This window comes from Capricornis sumatraensis, chromosome 16 (assembly GCF_032405125.1).
Source record: "Capricornis sumatraensis isolate serow.1 chromosome 16, serow.2, whole genome shotgun sequence".
NCBI lineage: Eukaryota > Metazoa > Chordata > Mammalia > Artiodactyla > Bovidae > Capricornis > Capricornis sumatraensis.
This window is the reverse complement of record NC_091084.1, coordinates 54,137,829-54,161,573: the sequence shown is the minus strand read 5'-3', so window position 1 is coordinate 54,161,573 and position 23,745 is coordinate 54,137,829. Positions and strand designations below refer to the sequence as shown.

The window sequence follows — 23,745 nt, the reverse complement described above, 5'->3', positions numbered from 1 at the left end:
TATTTGTGATGAGAAGAAATAATTATATTGTATTTAGTGTTTTCATATGCTTCATCAGTCAATAAAATGTACTAAATCTCCCACTATGTCCCAAGCACTAAAACTCTTGAGAATAAAGAAACTTAGGAGCCAGGCTCTGTTCTTCCATGCCTTACAGTCAGCAGGAGAGAGAAACATTTGAATGGCTGCTGTAATAGGGCTTTAGGGGCCAAAAGAGATGTTTTATATGAAAAGTGCTTGTAGGAACACAAGATTGGTGAAGGCTTTGAAAAGAGGAAGTCCTCTGAGGACCTGGGGTTCTAAAAACAAGGCCTTGAAAGATATGTAGGCTTTATCAGAAGATAAGTTTGTTGTTTGGTTTTTTAATTGTTTTGATTTTTTTAGCACCTTCTTTGTGGAATATCACTTTCCTGTGGGCTTTTCCAAAAATGGATTGACAAAGACCACTTTGATCACTGAGGTGGTTCGACTTGCATCCAGTAAAATTATAGATGGAGGTAAGAGAGAATTTGATTTCTGCTCCTTAGACATTTTGACTTTGGGAGGATTTGTGAATCTGTAATTACTCATATATTCGTGTATTATCTTAGAATCTTAGAGGTAGAAAGAATTTTGAGGTGACTTTATCTTACTCCTTTTCAAGTAAGGAAACTGGCCCAGAGGTTTATCCTGTCCTCCGGCTGGCCTCATACAGGGCAGTGACATAGCTGATACTGTAACTCAGAACTTGACTCTTAAATCACGTTCTTATAGCTATTACGGTTTTTCTCTGCTTCCCTTTTTAAAATATCTTTATCAAGATAACAATTCACATACCATGTCATTTACCCGTTTGAAGTATATAAAACAGTGATTTTTAATATATTCACAAGTTGTATAACCATTACCACAATCTTAATTTTAGAGCATTTTTATCTCAACTAAAAGAAATCCCATACTTACTAGCATTCATTCTTCAGTTCCCTCTTAACCCTCTTTCGCTAAGCAACTCCTATCCTACTTTGTCTCAATTTTCCCATCCTGGACATTTGATTTAAGTGGAATCATACAATATGTGATTTTACTGACTGGTTTTTTTGACTTGCAATAATACTTCAACTTTCAGTATTTAAGTTGCTTTCTATACATTGCTATTAAAAACAGTGCTTCAGTGAATAGTATTGCACATACATCATTTCTTATTTGATATATTTCCAGCCCAAATATTAAAAATAAATACCCTTAAAATAAATCCTTATTTGCCCTTAAAAACAGCACCTAAAGTAATTTAAAATACTCTTTAAATTACTTAATAATTACTCTTTTAATTACTTACTAAAATACTCTGTAAATTACCCCACTGGAGTGGGGTGCAATGGCAGCCCACTCTAGTACTCTTGCCTGGAAAATCCCATGGACGGAGGAGTCTAGTAGGCTGCAGTCCATGGGGTCGCTAAGAGTCGGACACAACTGAGCGACGTCACTTTCACTTTTCACTTTCACGCATTGGAGAAGGAAATGGCAACCCACTCCAGTGTTCTTGCCTGGAGAATCCCAGGGACGGGGGAGCCTTGTGGGCTGCTGTCTCTGGGGTTGCACAGAGTCGAACACGACTGAAGCGACTTAGCAGCAGCAGCAAGTTACTGATAGCAACAAAAGATACTGAATAGGTTTGTTCAAAGCATTTGAGAGTGTATAATTGATTCTGCTGGGTGAAGTATGTTTGAGAAGCTTTAACACAATTAATCTGTTTTTATCAAACCCCAGTGCAAACAAAAATGTTGGATTCTTTTCTCAGGTCTTCCCTCTTCTACCTCCTGTCCATATGATATTTGATGAGCTCCTTAAAACTTCTCTGAGCCTCACGTTCCCCATCTATAAAATTGAAATACAGCAAGGACATGGTTATGATATGCACGAGTTTCAGTTAACATAGCATCTCCAAAGCAAGCACTGCCTGTACTACACAAGAGCTTAATGTACAGTCAGATAGGATAATGAATGTAAAAGCATTAAACTCTAAAATAGCATATAACTAATAGTAGTTTTCCCACTAGACCATTCAGGTATGACCTAAATCAAATCTCTTATTATTATACAGTGGAAGTGAGAAATAGATTTAAGGGACTAGATCTGATAGACAGAGTGCCTGATGAACTATGGACAGAGGTTCGTGACATTCTACAGGAAACAGGGATCAAGACCATCCCCATGGAAAAGAAATGCAAAAAAGCAAAATGGCTGTCTGAGGAGGCCTTACAAATAGCTATGAAAAGAAGAGGAGCGAAAAAGCAAAGGAGAAAAGGAAAGATATAAGCATCTGAATGCAGAGTTCCAAAAAATAGCAAGGAGAGATAAGAAAGCCTTCTTCAGCGATCAATGCAAAGAAATAGAGGAAAAGAACAGAATGGGAAAGACTAGAGATCTCTTCAAGAAAATTAGAGATACCAAGGGAACATTTCACGCAAAGATGGGCTCGATAAAGGACAGAAATGGTCTGGACCTAACAGAAGCAGAAGATATTAAGAAGAGGTGGCAAGAATACACAGAAGAACTGTACAAAAAAGAGCTTCACGACCCAGATAATCACGATGGTGTGAGCACTCACCTAGAGGCAAACATCCTGGAATGCGAAGTCAAGTGGGCCTGAGAAAGCATCACAATGAACAAAACTAGTGGAGGTGATGGAATTCTAGTTGAGCTATGTCAAATCCTGAAAGATGATGCTGTGAAAGTGCTGCACTCAATATGCCAGCAAATTTGGAAAACTTAGCAGTGACCACAGGACTGGAAAAGGTCAGTTTTCATTCCAATCCCAAAGAAAGGCAATGCCAAAGAATGCTCAAACTACCACACAATTGCACTCATCTCACATGCTAGTAAAGTAATGCTCAAAATTCTCCAAGCCAGGCTTCAGCAATACATGAACCGTGAACTTCCTGATGTTCAAGCTGGTTTTAGAAAAGGCAGAGGAACCAGAGATCAAGTTGCCAACATCCGCTGGATCATGGAAAAGGCAAGAGAGGTCCAGAAAAGCATCTATTTCTGCTTTACTGACTATGCCAAAGCCTTTGACTGCATGGACCACAATAAACTGTGGAAAATTCTTCAAGAGATGGGAATACCAGACCACCTGACCTGCCTCCTGAGAAACCTATATGCAGGTCAGGACGCAACAGTTAGAATTGGATATGGAACAACAGACTGGTTCCAAATAGGAAAAGGAGTATGTCAAGGCTGTATATTGTCACCCTGCTTATTTAACTTATATGCAGAGTACATCATGAGAAATGTTGGGCTGGAAGAAGCACAAGCTGGAATCAAGATTGCTGGGAGAAATATCAATAACCTGAGATATGCAGATGACACCACCCTATGGCAGAAAGCAAAGAACTAAAAAGCCTCTTGATGCAAGTGAAAAGAGGAGAGTAAAAAAGTAGGCTTAAAGCTCAACATTCAGAAAACTAAGATCATGGCATCTGGTCCCATCACTTCATGGGAAATAGATGGGGAAATGGTGGAAACAGTGTTAGACTATTTTGGGGGGCTCCAAAATCACTGCAGATGGTGATTGCAGCCATGAAATTAAAAGACGCTTACTCCTTGGAAGGAAAGTTATGACCAACCTAGATAGCATGTTGAAAAGCAGAGACATTACTTTGCCCACAAAGGTCCATCTAGTCAAGGCTATGGTTTTTCCAGTAGTCATGTATGGATGTGAGAGTTGGACTGTGAAGAAAGCTGAGCACCAAAGAGTTGATGCTTTGAACTGTGGTGTTGGAGAAGACTCTTGAGAGTCCCTTGGACTGCAAGGAGATCCAACCAGTCCATCCTAAAGGAGATCACTCCTGGGTGTTTGTTGGAAGGACTGATGCTGAAGCTGAAACGCCAGTATTTTTCTGCCTCATGCAAAGAGTAGACTCATTCACAAGACCCTGATGCTGGGAGGGGTTGGGAGCAGGAGGAGAAGGGGGTGACAGAGGAAGAGATGGCTGGATGGTATCACCGACTCGATGGACATGAGTTTGAGTGAACTCTGGGAGTTGGTGATGGACAGGGAGGCCTGGCATGCTGTGATTCGTGGGGTCGCAAAGAGTCGGACACGACTGAGCGACTGAACTGAATAGTAGTTTACATTTGGGGGGCGATATATTATCAGTGTTATACGTACGTTCATCATTTGATCCTTTAAAACACATAAAGATAGATGAGGAAAAAGGAAGCTAAGACATAAATCAATTAAATAACTTGGCTAAGATAATACAGCTGATTTATGGTTGAACTAGAATTTGCACCTAGAACTTTTTTGATTCCAAATTGTGTTCACTTAATCTGTATTGTTTCTCATGCATTGTTATTGTTGGCCACAGAGACTGAGTTTTCCTTTTGTCATTCTGTGAAGTATAATATGGGACATATGGAGTAAGCATCAAGTCAAGAATTGGAAGAGTTCTAGCTCTGGTTATACCAGACACTTAATTCTGTGGCCCTGAACACAATGGCCTTTCCATCTGTGGGCCCCTCTCAATAATGACATGCAATGGACAAGATATTTTCAGTATCTGCTTCAGCTCTTTTAAAAAAAAGTCTTTTAGGGATATTGCTAGCAATTTGTTTATATGAATTTCTTCTTCCATTATTGCCTTAAGTCACTTTTAGTTTAAAAAAATAATGAGCTTATGAAACAGAATTATATAAGAAATAAAATAACAGTGCCAAGACATACTTAAGTAGTAAGGAGAAATCCAAAGGAGAAATCCAAGTAGCACCAGGTTGATATAGAGTTGTTTTTGTAAAAGAGATTTTATAGTGTTTTAAATGTTTCATAGTGTTTTAAAGTTTTAAAGTGCTCTTTTATCTGTTACCTCAGTTGATCTCAGCACACCAGTGAGGTGTAGGTGTTGTCTTACTTCTCTTTCCATGGTGGGAGAAGCAGGGAAACTGCTCTAGTGAGTGTGGGCTTGCTGGGACCAGACCTTTTGTTAACAGTTCCTGTGGATGGATCCAAATAACAAGGCCCAGATTCTGTCCATGAGTACCAAGAGAAATAAATAGAGTCAAGAATTAAAATGGCAAGGATAGAGATCAGTAGATCAAGTGGGCTGTTTGAATGAATATTAGAGATAGTGGATTCCCTGTATCTGGGCATTTTTGTGTGGGTTCTTCAGATCCATTTTAAGGGTCTAGAAGTGAATGAACTGGAAGATCATTTTACAGGTGATAAATTGTGGCTGAAGCGGTTCTTTAGTAAATAACAGAACTTAGTCATATATCAAATGATTCTACCCCACATTCCTGTTTTTAAAAACCTATTAAAGCCCCATAGCAGGGAGCACAGACTCAGATACTACCATCATTTATCCCATTCACACTTGCTATTACAGCAGAAACCTTTTCCTTTCTGTGTAAAAAACAGACTCCATTCTGCCCAACACTGCAAATGAACATCACACTTGTCCAATTGTGACAAGAGGAGTCCCCTAGTCTTCAGTCAGAAAATAAACTCATTTTCATTATCATAGCTTTTGATTCAGTTCTTCTCTTCATTTATCCCTCATTGTCCAGCCATCTCCCTTCTTTCATTATACTACCTATCAACTTGTCTTTTAAAACACTAAGCCATACCTTACACCCAGTGAAGTGTATGGTATGTCCCTTTACACATCCAGTGCTCATATGCATGACACTGATTATTTCTCATAGCAAAGCAGAACAGCGTAGCCCTCCTTATCTTCTCTGTACTGTACCCAGGGTTTTCTCTTTGTCTTTGTTATTTCAGTCTTATAGGGATAGTTGCTCAGTTGTGTCCAAGTCTTTGTGACCCCATGGACTTAGCCTGCTAGGCTCCTCTATCCATGGAATTCTCCAGGCAAGAATACTGGAGTGGGTTGCCATTTCCTTCTCCAGGGAATATTCCCAATCCGGGGATCAAACATGGATCTACTGCATTGCAGGCAGATTTCTTTACCATCTGAGGCACCAGGGAAGTCTACTATTAAGAGACATTTCTAAGTATAAAGACAGGTCAACTTAAAATGGCTGATTCACATTGAGATTTGATAGAAAACAACAAAATTCTGTAAAACAGTTACCTTCAATAAAAAATTTTTGTCTAAGTATCAGCAGATAGAGCATTGCTGCTGCTGCTGCTAAGTCACGTCAGTCTTGTCCAACTCTGTGCGACCCCATGGACGGCAGCCCATCAGGCTTCTCCGTCCCTGGGATTCTCCAGGAAAGAATACTGGAGTGGGTTGCCATTTCCTTCACCAATGCATGAAAGTGAAAAGTGAAAGTGAAGCTGCTGAGTCGTGTCTGACTCTTAGTGACCCCATGGACTATAGCCTACCAGGCTCCTCCATCCATGGGATTTTCAAGGCAAGAGTACTGGAGTGGGTTGCCATTTCTTTCTCCAATATATCCTTGACTTGACTTTATAATCTGTAGACAATACATTAGAATATGTAATGAGTCTCTACCCCTTTTCCAAAGTAATACCCGAGATAGAAATAGCAATAAAGTTATAAATGGCTGTCATCAATCATATGAAATAATTTAGATGAAGCTTATCTCTCTTGAAGAGATGGGGACTGGGAAAGTGGTCAGGAAGGAAATACAATTGCTTTTAACTTTGTATGAAAAATAATGTTCAGTTCCATGTTTCTGAACATTGTTCTGTTTTTGCCAAATAAATCCTCTACTTCCAAGTACTGTCTGAATGCTTTATTAAAACTCTGCTTCCGGCTTTGTTTTGGAATCTGTTACTTGTGTAACCACCTCCTGCTCGCTGTCCTCTGAAGCTTCTACTTCTTTTCCCCTGTTCCCTGACACCCTGGTTAGCCTCACGCTGTCCCCTGAAGCCTCAATTGCCTTCCCTCTGTCCTCAGAAGTTGTAATATCCTTCCCATGGTCCTTCCAGCTCTGGTTGCTCCATGGCCACAGAAAGCTGCCAGCACCGTGAATCATGCCACTTTTCCTATACTTCTGTTCCTGATGCAGTAGGGATATCAAACCAAACACCCAGCTTTCCTTTGAGAAAGACCTTTCCCTTCACTTTGGAATCAATATCTTCACCCAGTTGCTCTTTAAGTTCTTTCCAAGCATAACTAATGTTTGGCATTTCCGTTGAGCACCGCAAGATCATGGTCACAAAGCCTGCATCTCAATTAAGGAGCACTGGTCTACCGATAGGGCCCTGAAACGTGGGCCAGCACTGCTGCCAGGGCTTCCACGGCTCCCTCTACTCAGCCTCTCGGCTGACTGCTTGAAGTGACTCATCACAGTGGGAGGAACAAAGTCCTATAACCCTAACACTTCAGGGAAATTACACTGACTGGATTCCTAAAAGAGATTTTAGTTAGATTTGAAAGAGAGGTGGGTGGTATCAAGGCATGAATTGATGAAATGGCTCTAGTTGGATGCTATGACATGTGCTTATGTGTCTGGTTCTTCTTACAGTGGTGAAATTCCAGCAGAGATCTGTGTTTCCAGTACAGTTTGGTGGCCCAATGATCAAACACTGGTGGAATTCCAATCTTACTTTCCAAATTTACACAAAGAAACCCCCACAGAAAAAGGTACTTCAAGTGATTATGACTTTTGCCTTACCATTTAGTCACACCAGGATTTGGAGCATACTTAAAATTACGCTCGTATCTTAAACTAGAAATTCTTCCAGGCTCAAACAATAGTAATACTTATGAATTATTGTCTATTATAATTTTAAATTTCTGTTTAAATAAGCTAGATATTATGCTAAAGACTCTGCATGGATACTATCAAATTTAATCATTAAAACAAGTCTGAATTAGGTACCTGTTATCTTCAATTTGGGCTTCCCTTGTGGCTCAGCTGGTAAAGAATCCGCCTACAATGTAGGAGACCTGGGTTCGATCCCTGGCTTGGGAAGATCCCCTAGAGAAGAGAAAGGCTACCCACTCCAATATTCTGGCCTAGAGAATTCCACGGACTATATAGCTATAGTCCATGGGGTCGCAAAGAGTCGGACACAACTGAGCAACTTTCATCATCATCTTTAGTGAAATAACTTAGGTCTAAGATCACCCGAATAATAAAGCTAATAAAAGACAAAGCCAGGACTCTATTCCAAGTCTTTATAGATCCTAAGTTCTTAAGCTCTTTGCTGTGCTTCCTGCTGTGGAGAGTTGACTATTTGGATTGATACAGAATAGTAGCCTTAATCTGAGGCTCTACTTTCTTTTTTCAGACAGAATATATAAGATATCCACCCCACATCCAAAATAATATATTGTGGGTAGCAGTTTTATCAGCTGATTCCAGCTCTATAAAATCCACTTGCAGTTGGTACAACAAAAATCAATAATTATGAGCAGTTTTTACTTCCTTCAATTAAAAGAGTAGTTTTTATAACATTTGACCTCTTTGGTATGGTTAGCATGAAGAATGCACCTTATTTTCTTTTTGTTTGTATTTTCAGGGGATTTAAATAATATAGGTTCATTTTGGAAAATACACCAAAATAGGAGGAGAGGGAAAAACATAATTTAACCTCAAGACAGCCTCTATAAGCATTTCAGTATATTTGCATTGAATCGGTAGTTAATAGCTTTTTCTAATTATAAAGAATTATGTTTTTAATAGAAAAATATTTTTAAAACACAAAAATCACCTATAATTTCATCACCAAGAAATAGCTGTTGTTAATGTTTATGTATGTCATTTTTATCTTCTTCAAATGAATACAATATATGTATAAATCTTTGACAGTATTAGGATAATTTTATATGTAACTTTTATCCTTTTTTTAATTTAACATTGTCTTAAGCATTTTTATTCATTTTTTTCAAAAATACATATTTACTCTTCCACATAATTTTATAAATATGTGGAGGTTTTACTATATGTATATAACTTAATACCCTATTTCTCATAAACATAACAAAAATTGTTCATATTATTTCAAATTTTAGTAAAAATCATTTAACAGCTATGTATTCCATTCTAGGAATGTGGTATAATGAATAATTTCTGATTATTGAACATTTAATCATTTCTCATTGTAACTTTTAAAATATACATTGCATATAAAATTACCAAGTATTGTTATTTCTTCAGTATAAATTTCCAGAAGTGAAGTAACTGGGCCAAAGAATATGAATATTAAAAGCTTTTTAAATTTTTTGCTAAATTTCCTTTCAGAAGTAATGCTGCCAGTTTATATTCCCAACTTCAGACAGATGACAGCCTCTGTTTCTCCATAACCTTGACAGTATTGGGTATATTTTTAATAGTTTTCCTAGTTTTAATGGCAAACATTTGTATCATCTTAATTGCACTTTTTATTTTTAAGACTGAAGTTAAACATTTTTTGTAAGAACTAACTCTTAAAAACAGAAAAAAAAAATCTAACTTCTTTCTGACTCCTGAAACACTCTCTAATCTTTCACGGAGAAGTGGTGAAACCCAAAAGGGAGACCACAATGGCAGAATATGGGCTCCCACTTAAGAGCTGCTTCAGTCAAATAATTAAGCTATTGGGGACTGGAATGCAAAAGTAGGAAGTCAAGAAACACTTGGAGTAATAGGCAAATATGGCCTTGGAGTACAGAATGAAGCAGGGCAAAGGCTAATAGAGTTCTGCCAAGAGAACGCACTGTTCATAACAAACACCATATTCCAACAACACAAGAGAAGACTACACATGGACATCACCAGATGGTCGACACCGAAATCAGATTGATTATATTCTTTGCAGCCAAAGATGGAGAAGCTCTATACAGTCAGCGAAAACAAGACCGGGAGCTGACTATGGCTCAGACCATGAACTCCTCATTGCCAAATTCAGACTGAAATTGAAGAAAGTGGAGAAAACCACTAGACCATTCAGGTATGACCTAAATCAAATGTCTTATGACTCTACAGTGGAAGTGAGAAATAGATTTAAGGGACTAGATCTGATAGAGTGCCTGATGAACTATGGATGGAGGTTCGTGACATTGTACAGGACACAGGGATCAAGACCATCCCCAAGAAAAAGAAATGCAAAAAAGCAAAATGGCTGTCCGAAGAGGCCTTACAAATAGCTGTGAAAAGGAGGGACATGCAAAGCAAAGGAGAAAAGGAAAGATATACCCATTTGAATGCAGAATTCCAAACCATAGCAAGGAAAGATAAGAAAGCCTGCCTCAGCAATCAATGCAAAGAAATAGAGGAAGACGATAGAATGGGAAAGACTTAAGAGATCTCTTCAAGAAAATTAGAGATACTAAGGGAACATTTCATGCAAAGATGGGCTCAATAAAGGACAGAAATGGTAGGGACCTAACAGAAGCAGAAGATATTAAGAAGGGGTGGCAAAAATACACAGAAGAACTGTACAAAAAAGAACGTCACAACCCAGATAATCATGATGGTGTGATCACTCACCTAGAGCCGGACATCCTGGAATGTGAAGTCAAGTGGGCCTTAAGAAGCATCACTACAAAAGCTAGTGGAGGTGATGCTATTCCAGTTGAGCTATTTCAAATCCTGAAAGATGATGCTGTGAAAGTGCTGCACTCAATATGCCAGCAGATTTGGAAATCAGCAGTGGCCACAGGACTGGAAAAGGTCAGTTTTCATTCCAATCCCAAAGAAAGGCAATGCCAAGGAATGCTCAAACTACCGCTCAGTTGCACTCATCTCACATGCTAGTAATGCTTATAATTCTCCAAGCCAGGCTTCAGCAGTACATGAACCATGAACTTCCAGATGTTCAAGCTGGTTTTAGAAAAGACAGAGGAACCAGAGATCAAATTGCCAACATCTGCTGGATCATTGAAAAAGCAAGAGAGTTCCAGAAAAACATCTCTTTCTGCTTTATTGACTATGCCAAAGCCTTGACTGTGTGGACCACAGTAAACTGGAAAATTCTTCAAGGGATGGGAATACCAGACCACCTGATCTGCCTCTTGAGAAACCTATATGCAGATCAGGAAGCAACAGTTAGAACTGGACATGGAACAACAGACTGGTTCCAAATAGGGAAAGGAGTCTGTCAAGGCTGTCTATTGTCACCCTGCTTATTTAACTTACATGCAGAGTACATCATGAGAAACACTGGGTTGGAAGAAACACAAGCTGGAATCAAGATTGCTGGGAGAAATATCAATCACCTCAGATAGGCAGATGACACCACCCTTATGGCAGAAAGTGAAGAGAAACTAAAGAACCTCTTGATGAAAGTGAAAGAGGAGAGTGAAAAAGTTGACTTAAAAGCTCAACATTCAGAAAACGAAGATCATGGATCTGGTCCCATCACTTCATCACAAATAGGTGGGGAAACAATGAAAACAGTGTCAGACTTTATTTTGGGGGGCTCCAAAATCACTGCAGATGGTGATTGCAGCCATGAAATTAAAAGACACTTACTCCTTGGAAGTAAAGTTAGGACCAACCTAGACAGCATATTAAAAAGCAGAGACATTACTTTGTCAATAAAGGTCTGTCTAGTCAAGGCTATGGTTTCACTGGTCATGTATGGATGTGAGAGTTGGACCATAAAGAAAGCTGAGTGCTGAAGAATTGATGCTTTTGAACTGTGGTGTTGGAGAAGACTCTTGAGAGTCCCTTGGACAACAAGGGGATCCAACCAGTCCATCCTAAAGGAGATCAGTCCTGGATGTTCATTGGAAGGACTGATGTCGAAGCTGAAACTCCCAACACTTTGGCTACCTGATGCGAAGAGCTGACTCATTAGAAAAGACCCTGATGCTGGGAAAGATTGAGGGCAGAGGGAGAAGGGGACGATACAGAATGAGATGGTTGGATGGCATCACCAACTCAATGGACTTGAGTTTGAATGAACTCCGGGAGTTGGTGATGGACAGGGAGGCCTGGCGTGCTGCGGTTCATGGGGTCACAAAGAGTCGGACATGACTGAGTGACTGAACTGAACTGAACTGATTGACTTCATAACGGATGGATTCCTTTATAAGTCATCATATGTTGTCTTTTTTAGTCCCTGTGGCTCCTCTTTAATTTAACCTAAACTTTTTCTTTCCCTCTTTTCTCAGCCAGAAGTCATTGGTTCTGCATCACTTCCTTTACGAACTGTCATTCAGTCTGAGCTGCTTTCTTTCAGTGACCAGCTTCCAGTACAACAGGAGAATGGTCAGACTCCTCTTGGCCCCATCAAGGTAGGTTGATACACATTCAGGTAGTCAGGCATTTATGGAGCATGTGTTACTGGCCTGGCCTGAGAATGTAGCAGTGAACGAGAAGATCAGCATCTTAACTTTTGCAGCTTATGTTAAAATAGGATAACACAAGTTCTGTGAAGAAGCTAAAGGGTGTGCTGTGTGATACCTTGGAGGAGGGCATGGCAGCCCCCTCCAGTATTCTTGCCTGGAGAATCTCATGGACAGAGGAGCCTGGCGGACCACAATCCATGGGGTTGCAAAGAGTCTAACACAACTGAAGCAACTTAGCATGCACACACATATGATTGTAAGTACCTGGGAGGGAATAGGAGATGGAAAGATGTCTCCAAGGAGGTGACATTTAGGTGGTAATTGAAGAATGAGAGGAAGAGACCACCAAGTTAAACGCACGAGGAAGATCATTCCAGAGAAAAGAATGGCACATGCGAAGACCCTAAAGTGAGAATGGGCTGACTTCATCAGGAGACAGAATGTTGCCACAGGACAGTGATCCAAATGGGAGATTGGCTAGACAGGCAGGAGTCATATTGTTCAGAGCTTTGTAGTAAGAGTAAAGGTCTTAATTTTATCCTAAGAGCCAAGAAGAACATTGAAACAAACATGAAAGTAATACCTGATTTACATTTTAAAAGATGGCCCTGTGGAGAATATTGTAGGGTACAGGAGGGAAAATAGTGAATCGATTGCATCCAGAGAAGAAATGATTGATGGTTAGGATTAGAGAAGTGGCAGTGAACAAGGAGAGAAGTGACTGAGTTTGTGCCTGGATGCTGAATGTAATTCATTAGAGCGAGAGTTCTTTCCTTTTATTCAGAAGCATCAGTTTCTTAGGTGGAAGAAATTTTTTTAGAGCTTACCCTAATCATTTCTTTAATTGAAATATAGTTGATGTGCAATATAAGTTATGGGTGTACAGTATAGTGATTCATGCTTTTTAAAAGTTATATTCCATTTATAGTTACTGTAAAATATTGACTATATTCCCTGAACTGCACAATATATCCTTGTTGCTTATTTTACATTGTACATAATAGTTTGTGCCTCTTAATCTGCTGCCTCTGTTTTGTTCTTGCCCCATCTCTTTCCCCAGAGAGAACATTAATTTGTTCTCTGCATCTTTGAGTTTGTTTTTTTTTTTTGTTATATTTGCAAGTTTGTTGCATTTTTAGAGTCCACATATAAGTGATACAGTATTTCTCTTTCTCTGTCTGACTTATTTCCCTTAGCATAATACCCTCCAGGACCACCCATGTTTTTGCAAATGGCAAGATTTTTGTTCTTTTTTATGATTGAGTAGTATTCCATTGTATATACAACATCTTCATTATTCATTCATCTGTGTTGGATACTTAGGCTTCATTCGTATCTTGGTAATTGTAAATAATGCTTGTATCATTGAGGTGGGTGTATTTTTTCAAATTAGTGTTTTTGTTTCTTTCATTTGTGTATCCATGAGGGAAATTGCTGGATCATATGATAGTTCTATTTTTAGTTTTTTTAGACACCTTCATACAGTTTTCCACAGTGGCTACACCAATTTACATTCCCATTAGGTGGAAGAATTTGAACATGTGGCTTCAGTATAGCTCTGTCCTATTGTCCTGGTGGGCTTTTGAAATCATCACAGCCATGCTTAAAACATTTCCATGACTCCTTATCACCCAAAGGATAAAAGGGCCCATCGTATGACCCCAGACCACTGCAGCTATCTCTCTTGCAGCTTCCCTACTAATAGCCATGTCAAACTATGTAAAGAATTGCCAAGGTGTTCATGCTGGTTTATGCATTCATGCTTTTGTTCTTGATTTTCGTGCTGCTTCTTCTTGGAAGCCCTCTCTGACCTCTTTCTGGCCTTCTTAGTAATAAATACCGTTTAGAGACTTGTTTCACTTATTATTGAAAAAAATGAATATCACATTATTCTTCCCCTACCAAAGTCTTATTTTTTTTGCTTTCCTAGTCCATTCTGGACTCTAAGGTTTGTAATCAGCAAGGAGTAATAAATAGAGTTGATGGACTAGAAATTGTTTCTGTTTGTTGAGAGAAATACTGTTCTAGATAGATTGCAGTCTATATTCAATAGAGCAAAAGAATTTTGCTGTGGATTTCAAATAAAAGGTACAAGTCCCCATTATCTCTAGTAATTCAGTCTCATAAAATAGTGACCATTTTCATGCAGCATTTATCCCACATCCTTTTTTACTTTTTAACATTTTTAAACTTTGAAAAATAACTTCAAACTTAGACAAAAATTGCAAAAAATAGTACAGGGAATTCATATACCCTTATTACCTGAACTCAGCAATTATTCTTCATATTTGCTTTATAATTATCCACCTCTTCTCTCTCTTTTTTTGTCTCCTTCCCCAGTCTCTGTTTCTGTACACATACACAATTTCTTTCTGAACTATTTGAGACTATGTTACAGACATTAAACCTTTCTCCTTGAATTCTGTGTTGTTTTTCCTCATAACAATTAGGAAAATTGTTATTCTTGGGTTTCCCTGGTGGTTCAGCTGGTAAAGAATCCTCCTGCAGTGAGATCCCCTGGGTTGGATCCCTGGGTTGGGAAGATCCCTTAGAGAAGGGAATGGCTACCCACTCCGGTATTCTGGGCTAGAGAATTCTATGGACTGTATATATAGTGCATGGAGTTGTAAGGAGTCAGACACAACTGAGCGACCTTCACTTCACTTCCTAATAACAATGGCAGCATCATACATAATACTGTACAGTGATGAAGATCAGTTTAACAGCAATACTATATTCTATCTATAGGTCATACTCCGATTTCACCAACTGTACCAATACTTTCCTTTGTAGCATTTTTTTCCAGTCCAGGATCATCTGTTACATTTATTTATTTATAATGAATTAAATTTTGCTTATTACCTTTATTCATATGATAAGTAAGAGAGTTTGCATGTCTTACATGTAACATAAGATAGTAGGGTAGCTGATTCTGAAGAAGGGAAGAACCTTTAAACAGTTAATTAACCTCAATTTACATAATGGTCTTATTTGCATAGCAAATAGGGAGGGTTTGATTATAGGCCATTAACAGTCATTAATAAGTGAAACTGTGTTAGAAATACTGCTTGGGTTTGTATTTCAGACTCAAGAACCAAAGCTCTGTTGCATTTAAATGTTGTATCTCTCTCATCTCCTTTCGTCTGGAACAGTTGTGCTGCCCTTCTTTGTCTTTCAGTACTGTACTGTTTCTGAAAGTAAGGCCATCTCATTTTCCTTGTTATGGCTTGTTAGAAACACCCAGCATTTAAAAGTGGACATTTCATTTCCAAATACATGGGCTTTTGTTTAAAGTATTGTTAATAATAATTAATCATTTTATTATTAATTTCTCATTTAAATGCTTTCTTTTCTGCAATCACTCTCTAAAAAGTTTTTGGGTTTTTTTTTTTCCAATAATAAAGATACTTCATTACCTTTGATGAGACTTTTGATGCCTAAGTCAAAAAATCTCCCTTGGTAAATGTCACATTACACTTGAAAATATGTGGATTATTCTCAGATATCTTTTAATATTGATTTCTAATATAATTCCACAGTGCTAAGAGAACAGACTCTGTTTGATTTCAGTACCTTTAAACCATGACATTCTTGCACCTTGTTTTATGTCCCTGGATATGTTCCAGTGTCTCCTAATTTATAGTCTATGGGAACTTGAAGAGAATTTGTATCCTACTGTTATGTGAAAATTGTATAAATCTGAATTGTGTTAAAAAAAAGTAAAGCCAGTTACTTTGTACAGTGTCCTCCATTTGGGGTTTATCTGAATGACTTACTACTGTGATAACTGAAAGGATGTGATTTTCTAACTTCACCATTAACTCCACCCCCCCTGTGCATTTATTAATTGGCATTCTATACAGAAGAGTTGTCCCTTCTCCCTTATTTGTTGATAGTCATATGGACTCATGGATTCTGACATTATTCAAAAGCTTATAACCCACTACTATTATTATTCATTTTGAAACTCAAATTGTCCCATATTTTTGTCCAATGGGAGCCCCTTCAACTGAATTCTGTCCTTACAGTATGTCTCCATTCTTTCCTGAGCATTTCCCTTATTTTCTGGCACAAGATGATGTTGTAGGCTCATCTTGTGTTATTGATGAATTATCTGATTTTCTTAATCCTGGTAGGGTAAGGCAGTTTATTAGTGTTCCTACTATTGTGATATTTGAGTATGAATTAATTTATATCCTAACAGTCTGATGCTGCTTCTAGCTCCAAAATTCTGATTCTGATTCTAGAAGATATCCCTATTAACTTTCTTCCTTTTATGTTTTCTAGGTAACTGTGGAGCTTGTTTTAGATAACAAGGATTTCACTGGTGTCAATACAGAGTTGAGTAGCAACACCCAACACACCCCACTTAGTGCTCTTACAAATCCAGATAAGACACTGCCAGAAACTGTTCAAGATGTTACTTGTACCAAAAATCCACAGACCCTAAATCAAACTTATGAAGAAACTGTAAAGAAAATGCAGAATTTGATGCTCCCCACCCCAAAGTCACCTAGCCCTTTTATACCAAATTCTTCAACCTTCATGGCAGTGCCAGCCTCTCATGATTTGATAAATGAGATGAATGGGTCAACAGAAGAGAGTGCTTTGCTATTGCATGTGCTATTGATGGTGCCAGATGGAAAAGATTTCGTTAGTGGAGAATCTGAGAAACAACCATCAAGCAATGTTTATTTAAATTGCAAACTCTTCAGCACAGAAGAAGTCACCAGATCTGTCATTGCATGGGGCACAACAAAACCAGTCTTTAACTTTTCTCAGGTAACTTTGTACATGTCTTAATGTTCCATATGCATTAAGGATGAAGGTGGGAGTTGGGGAGGAAGAGAAGTTATGTTTCCCAGATCACAATTACACTGTAAAGGAAACAGAGAATGTTCAGACTTGGGTGGGGGGTGGGGGGGTGGGCACTTTTATCATTATCTGGTGTGCAGATCCAGTCCCACTATTGGATAGGAGGAAGAAAAGACATTGCCAACATTTTGAAACATTTTGTGTCTTTCTTTCTTTCTATTCTGTTTATATGGTTTCCTGCTATTTCTTTTGCCTGAATTCTGAGTTCTATTTCTTTCTGTTTGCTCTAGGACTTAGATCAGTTAAACTTTTTTCTTTTCTGTTTCCAGTCTCTCATTTATTTTTCCTTAGACTCATTTATTCCTCCGCTGATTTAAATACTCATCTTACTTGATTTCTCAATAGATTTTGTTGCTATTGCTTAAATTGTTTCCTCCCTCGATTTTTGTGGTTCTCTCCTCTCATTTTCCTTCTGACTCAACAGCTGTTCTTCTCCAGTCGTTGAGCTAGTAGGAACCCTAGGAAAAGGACTGTGACCCCAGCACTTCTCTATGTCTCCTACTTCTAATTGTTAGTATCCCTGTTCATTACTTTATGCTTAGCATTCTCCAGACCAACCCTCTTTTCCCCATAGTCACCTCATCTACTCCCATAGCTTCATATGTGTGAAGATGACTTCCAGATCCACACTCTTTGTAGGCCAGGCATTTCCTTCTGGTTCCAGATCTCTGTGTCTAGCTGCCTTCTGGTCGTCACCACCTAAATCTCTCAAGAGCCGTTTCCTCTTGGCACCTAACATGTCCCCTGGCAAATTGCAGGTATTCAATAAAGTTGTGTAAATGGAAAATTAATTCAGATGTATTCAAATCTGAATTTATTATTCCTTCCAAATCTGTTCCTCTTCCTCCTATCTGCCCTAATTCATTTTATAATTCACTGAGAAACCCAAGCAGAACCTAGAAGTTGACTTTGAGTCTTTCTTTACGTAATAACTTACCAAATCCAGTAGATGCTACAAACTTAATTATCTCTGGAATAAATTATCTTATCTCTACTCCATTGCCACTGCTTTCATTCAGGCCCTCATTCCTGTTCCAGATAGCTCGCCGACTGTCCTACCTGTTTGTCTCTCGCTGTCCCTTCCTTCTTCTGTGTACCAACGGTAATGATCTTTCTAAAACACTAACCTGAATATTTTACTCCCCTGCTTAAAACATTTCAGTGATTCCCCGTAGCCTTCAGGCTAGAATTCGGATCCTAATTTGGACTATAAGACCCTGCCTGTGCTTCTCCAGTGTCCTCTTCTCTGCACGCTAGATAGTCCAGCTGTGCTCAACTGCTTGCAGTTTTCTAAACATCCTCTTTTCCCACCTGTGCCCCAGAAGCCCTGTCGAGATGAGCTTTGTCATCAGAGAATTCATGCCTTTATGAACTTGGCCTTTATGTGTTTGTCTCTAAACAAGGCTATGGCTTGAGACTGAGGATACAGAGTGGGTTTTATTTTGATGTCTTCAGCTCCTACCACTGTGCATAGCAAATAGGCTTTTAGTAAATGCTTGTTAAATAAAAGTATAAGTTAATACTTTGTCTCAGATGTGGGGTTTGGTTTTGTTTTTTGATTGTCCCTCTCCCCAGGTGATTCCTGTCTCTCTGTCTTCCAAATGTCTGGAAAGGCTTAAGAACAATGTGATGATAATTGAAACTTGGAACAAGGTGCGGAGCCCAGGACAGGACAAGCTTCTCGGGCTGGTGAAACTCCCCCTCCATCAGTTTTACATGTCATTCAAGTAAATAGGACCTTTTGAAGTATTCTTTTTTTACATTTTTAACTTTGTATGAACTTAAATAGGAGTATTTGCAGTTTGCAAACATATCCAGCCCAATAATTCCTTGGAGGACTTTTCTCAATTTCACTACATTTGCTGCTCTTTCTCCTAGGTTATAGCAGTCATACAGATACTGCTTTCCATGTTTCAGGCCCTATGCTAAGAACCTTACATACATCAAGTCCTTTAATCCTCACAACAATCCTCTGAGGCAGGTAAATTTTATTTCCCCTGTTTACAAATGAGGTAACAGGCACAGGAAAGTTAAATATTAATTTGTAATATGTATTAAAGCAGTGGAACCAGGATTAGAACCCAGAGAATCTAGCTCTCTAGTCCACTCCCCTCAGCAGGAAGCTCAGTTGCCAAAGTTTATCACCTCACAGAACTGGTGGTTTATCTCTGTCACAAACTTTAGTTAGTATTGTTCACATCAACCGTTTGTAAGATTTCTATACTGAGCATTGTCTTTTAGAACTTCAGATTTGATTGCTGTACCTCATTTATCACTATTCAAAGTTAGATGGGATATTGATTTATCTGAAAATCATTTCCATCCTCAGTACAAACTGTTCAGTTTTTGTTTCAAGGTACTGATTTTTAATTATTCTAGAACTGAACTCTTTCCTAACCACCTTTTCATGGTTCTGTGTTTTAAATGCTGCACCTTGCACTTTGCAAAGAGCACTATTGTGGGCAGTGTCTGACAGGAGCCTTTCTATAACTCCAGGAAATGTTATCATTATCCCCAGTTTACAAATGAGGAAGCTTATCATTTAACTTGGAGATGTCAGCCTCTCTGTGTGTGTGAAGTTGCTCAGTCGTGTCCAACTCTTTGTGACCCCATGGACTGTAGCCTACCAGGTTCCTCCATCCATGGGATTTTCCAGGCAAGAATACTGGAGTGGGTTGCCATTTCCTTCTCCAGGAGATCTTCCCGACCCAGGGATTGAACCCAGGTGTCCCACATTGTAGGCAGACGCTTTACCGTCTAAGCCACCAGAGAAGCTCATCAGCCTCTCTGGCTTTCTTTTTATCATCTGTAAAATGAGGGTGATTAGAGATATCCTACCTCCTTCTTGGAGCAATTGTGAGGATCCAGTGAGAAAATAAAGGAATAAGCCTCTAGTGAACAGTTTAGTACTTACATGATGGTAACAGTGGGAAGCCTGGTCAGGCTAAGGAGTTCTGCTGGAATCATGGATGTCGTTGTCAGCTGTAGGCGTTTGGCTTTTTCCCCTTTTTTGTTGTGGTGTTAGACTGGTCTGATATTCCCCTTTGTTTTTCGTTTCCTTAGACCCCTTTCATTTCATTGCTGAGTGTGTAGAACAGTAATAGCTATCAATTACTAAGCACTTATCATGTTGGCATTTTATATCGGTTATCTCAGTTTAGTCCTAACAACAGCCCTTTGATGCAGGTTTTCTTACCTACAGTTTACAGAGGTGGAAACACTTTCAAAAGTTATACTGATTATTTAATCATACAGTAAGTAAGAGGCAGATGTAAGATTCAGCATGGTAATGAAGAGCATTTAGACTTTTTTCTCATCTGTGAATAGTGAAGAATAGCAACCTTTGCCATGTTAGAAAGATTAAAGAAACTAAAGTGCTTATGACATAGTAAGTACTCAGTAATTAACAGATATTATTTGTAATATTACTTAAAACTTATCGGCTGGACTCCAAAATTTATATGCTTTTTCTACTTGGCCACACTGCCTACCTCTAAAATATGCTCTTCAGCAACCCTTGGGGCCATGATGATACAGAGATAAGTTAGACACATCCCGTCCCCCTCAGATTGCTACATTTGGAACTTATCTGCCTGTCATTTTTACTTGATGGATTACGGGTAGAATCCTATTTTTTTCAAACCACCATTACTTTTCTATTTGTAGGTCTGTTTTTAACAAACTGAGAAAACAAATAAGAAATGGAGCAACTGTATGACATGATTGATGATTGTTGTTTGCTCATGCGCAATTTCTCTCTCTTTAGAGATCCCAAGGTTTCTCGCCTGCTGCTTGATGCTCAGTATCCAGTTGTTGCTGTCGACAGCTACATGCCTGTGATTGACGTGTTCTCAGGCCACCAAAATGGGAGTCTTCGGGTCTTTTTAGCTATGGGCTCTTCAGATCAGATTATAGCACTACAAAGATTAAAGAATGAAGAAGGAACACTTACTCCCTTCAACCCCAGGCCAGCCCATTTCCTGGACCAGCCGTCTGTAGCATCTGTTGCTATGGTAGTGACCAAACACTTGATTGTTTACAAAAAACATAATCTTATTTTAAGGATTATAAGGTGATGCTTTGATAATTGGAGTGAACCTAAATCTGCCCTAAAAAAAAAATAGTCTCAGTGAAAAAAAGAAAAGGTAATCTGGGGGAGAAAATGGGGATGGGGTGAAGAGTGATCCTAAATGTAAACCAGCAAAATATTCTGTTTCTTGACCAAATCCATGTTGCAAAGTTTTCAAGTGACTTTCTTAACTTTTCTACTCATAACTTAAAAGTAATTTGTTTTGTACAGTTGTTCAGTTAAGAAAGAATATTGACATACTTCATTGTGTTTATTCCCTTATACATGAGGTAGGTCATTGTCATCCTCTTTTTTAAGTAATGAAATATAATTAGAGTTTATGTTACTCATCCAGGGTCACATAGCTGAGAATGGGAGAATTGCTGTTCAGATGCAAATCTTCTGACTCTTCAGTCCACTATATCATGTCCTCCTGTATCTTACATTTGATGTCTTTACTAGAATAGTCAAATCTTAGTCTCCACTGTATGTTATATTTTTAAATCTGAATCTAAATGACAAATTGATTGCCTCTAGCAGAGAAAGAACTGTTAGGAAAATATCTATTCAGTTCAGTTCAGTTCAGTCGCTCAGTCGTGTCCGACTCTTTGCAACCCCATGAATCACAGCACACCAGGCCTCCCTGTCCATCACCAACTCCTGGAGTTCACTCAGACTCAACGTCCATCGAGTCAGTGATGCCATCCAGCCATCTCATCCTCTGTCGTCCCCTTCTCCTCCTGCCCTCAATCCCTCCCAGCATCAGAGTCTTTTCCAATGAGTCAACTCTTCGCATGAGGTGGCCAAAGTACTGGAGTTTCAGCTTTAGCGTCATTCCTTCCAAAGAAATCCCAGGGCTGATCTTCAGAATGGACTGGTTGGATCTCCTTGCAGTCCAAGGGACTCTCAAGAGTCTTCTCCAACACCACAGTTCAAAAGCATCAATTCTTCAGCACTCAGCCTTCTTCACAGTCCAACTGTCACATCCATACATGACTACTGGAAAAACCATAGCCTTGACTAGACGGACCTTAGTCGGCAAAGTAATGTCTCTGCTTTTGAATATGCTGTCTAGGTTGATCATAACTTTTCTTCCAAGGAGTAAGCGTCTTTTAATTTCATGGCTGCAGTCACCATCTGCAGTGATTTTGGAGCCCCAAAAAATAAAGTCTGACACTGTTTCCACTGTTTCCCCATCTATTTCCCATGAAAATGATGGGACCGGATACTTAGCTGCTTCAAATATGTGTTCTTTATCTTGTTAAGGAAATAGCCTTCTAATCTTAGCATACAAAGAATCAGAAACATCTGATTAAATTTTATCAAATAGCTTTTCAGCCTCTATTGAGGTAGTCACTTTTTTCCTTCCTCTATTAGTGCATTGGATTACATTTATGGATTTCCTGATGTTGACCCAAGTCCCACAGTCTAGAGTAAATGCTCCCTGATCTGATTACAGTGAGCAGTTGTGAGATTTATATGCAATGAATATTAACTATCTGCTTATTTCTTCATCTCTTCTCAGACTATACAGATAATAAGCATGAACACTCTATACAAATTACTCTTTAAAGCTCACCAGCATCTCTGTTTTGTTTCATAGACAGGGGACCATGGAAATGGATTGATGGAGCACCACTTTGAACTCCTTGTAGACAAGGTTAAAGGGCTCGCCCCTCTTCAGGCCACAGTCTGGGGAGAAGCAGATTGTTATGTCCAGTACTACTTTCCAGTTCAAGACTCACAGTCCAATGTGCTGAAAGGACCTGAGTTCCTTGAAAATGGTAGGTTTGGGAGATTAGGCCTTCTTAGTCTTCTGTGGCTCTTTTATTGAATATACTTAAGAGATTTTTCTTCCTGAGTGAGTCTTGTGTTCCTCAGTATTTCTAGTCTTACCTGAGCAATGCAGGAGATACCCTGAGTTTTTGCTTTTCTTAAATTGTTTTTCGTAACATTTAATTTTGATTTGATTTCAAATTTATGAAAAAGTTGCAAAAATAGTACAAAGTATTCCTGTATACCCTTTACCTAAATCCATCAATCATTTACATTTTGTCTCATTTAACATCATTTACAAGCCTATTCACTCTTAATCTATTAACATACAGTTGATTCTTATTATCCATCATAATTATATTCTGTAAGGTCATCAAGAGCACTAAATTAAGAGAATACTGAACCATTGTTACTAGGGGAAATATATACATATATATCTCACATAGATCATAATCTTAAATCCTAAAGCAACTTACCCTGGTAGATTCTAGTGTCTTTATTTTACAGAAGAGAAAGCAAAGTTCAGAGTGTTAGTAACTGCGGCCACCCCACTAAAAGTCCCAAGGTTGGCATTTAAACCCTGTCCAACTGGCCTTAATGTCGAATTCCTGCACTACATTGTACTGTCCCTTACTGTCTCTATCCTCGGGTCATCTCTGAAAGCTCGAACAAGAGGACAAAGTGTCGCCTTGTTTGATTGCAGCTGGGAATGAGCAAGTTGGGTGACTCAAATTTTCTGTCATTCTGAGCATGTCCTTAAGTAACTGTGAAAGTGCTGCCAGGATTGGTTTTGAGGTTCAAATAATGGACTTGTACCCAGGATATATAAAGCACTCT

At 38.8% G+C, this 23,745-nt stretch overlaps 1 protein-coding gene across 2 annotated transcripts in view; it reads left to right on the top strand.

The window, feature by feature from the left end:
- Positions 1 to 23,745, top strand: part of C2CD3 (C2 domain containing 3 centriole elongation regulator) — a 122,841-nt gene that overhangs the window by 34,486 nt on the left and 64,610 nt on the right. For both annotated transcript variants that reach the window (XM_068989325.1, XM_068989326.1), the window contains exons 11-17: positions 385 to 497; positions 7,435 to 7,553; positions 12,012 to 12,134; positions 16,476 to 16,970; positions 18,639 to 18,790; positions 20,830 to 21,076; positions 22,736 to 22,916. In XM_068989325.1, the coding sequence (XP_068845426.1) occupies positions 385 to 497; positions 7,435 to 7,553; positions 12,012 to 12,134; positions 16,476 to 16,970; positions 18,639 to 18,790; positions 20,830 to 21,076; positions 22,736 to 22,916 (1,430 nt within the window). The remainder of the gene's footprint in view (positions 1 to 384; positions 498 to 7,434; positions 7,554 to 12,011; positions 12,135 to 16,475; positions 16,971 to 18,638; positions 18,791 to 20,829; positions 21,077 to 22,735; positions 22,917 to 23,745) is intronic.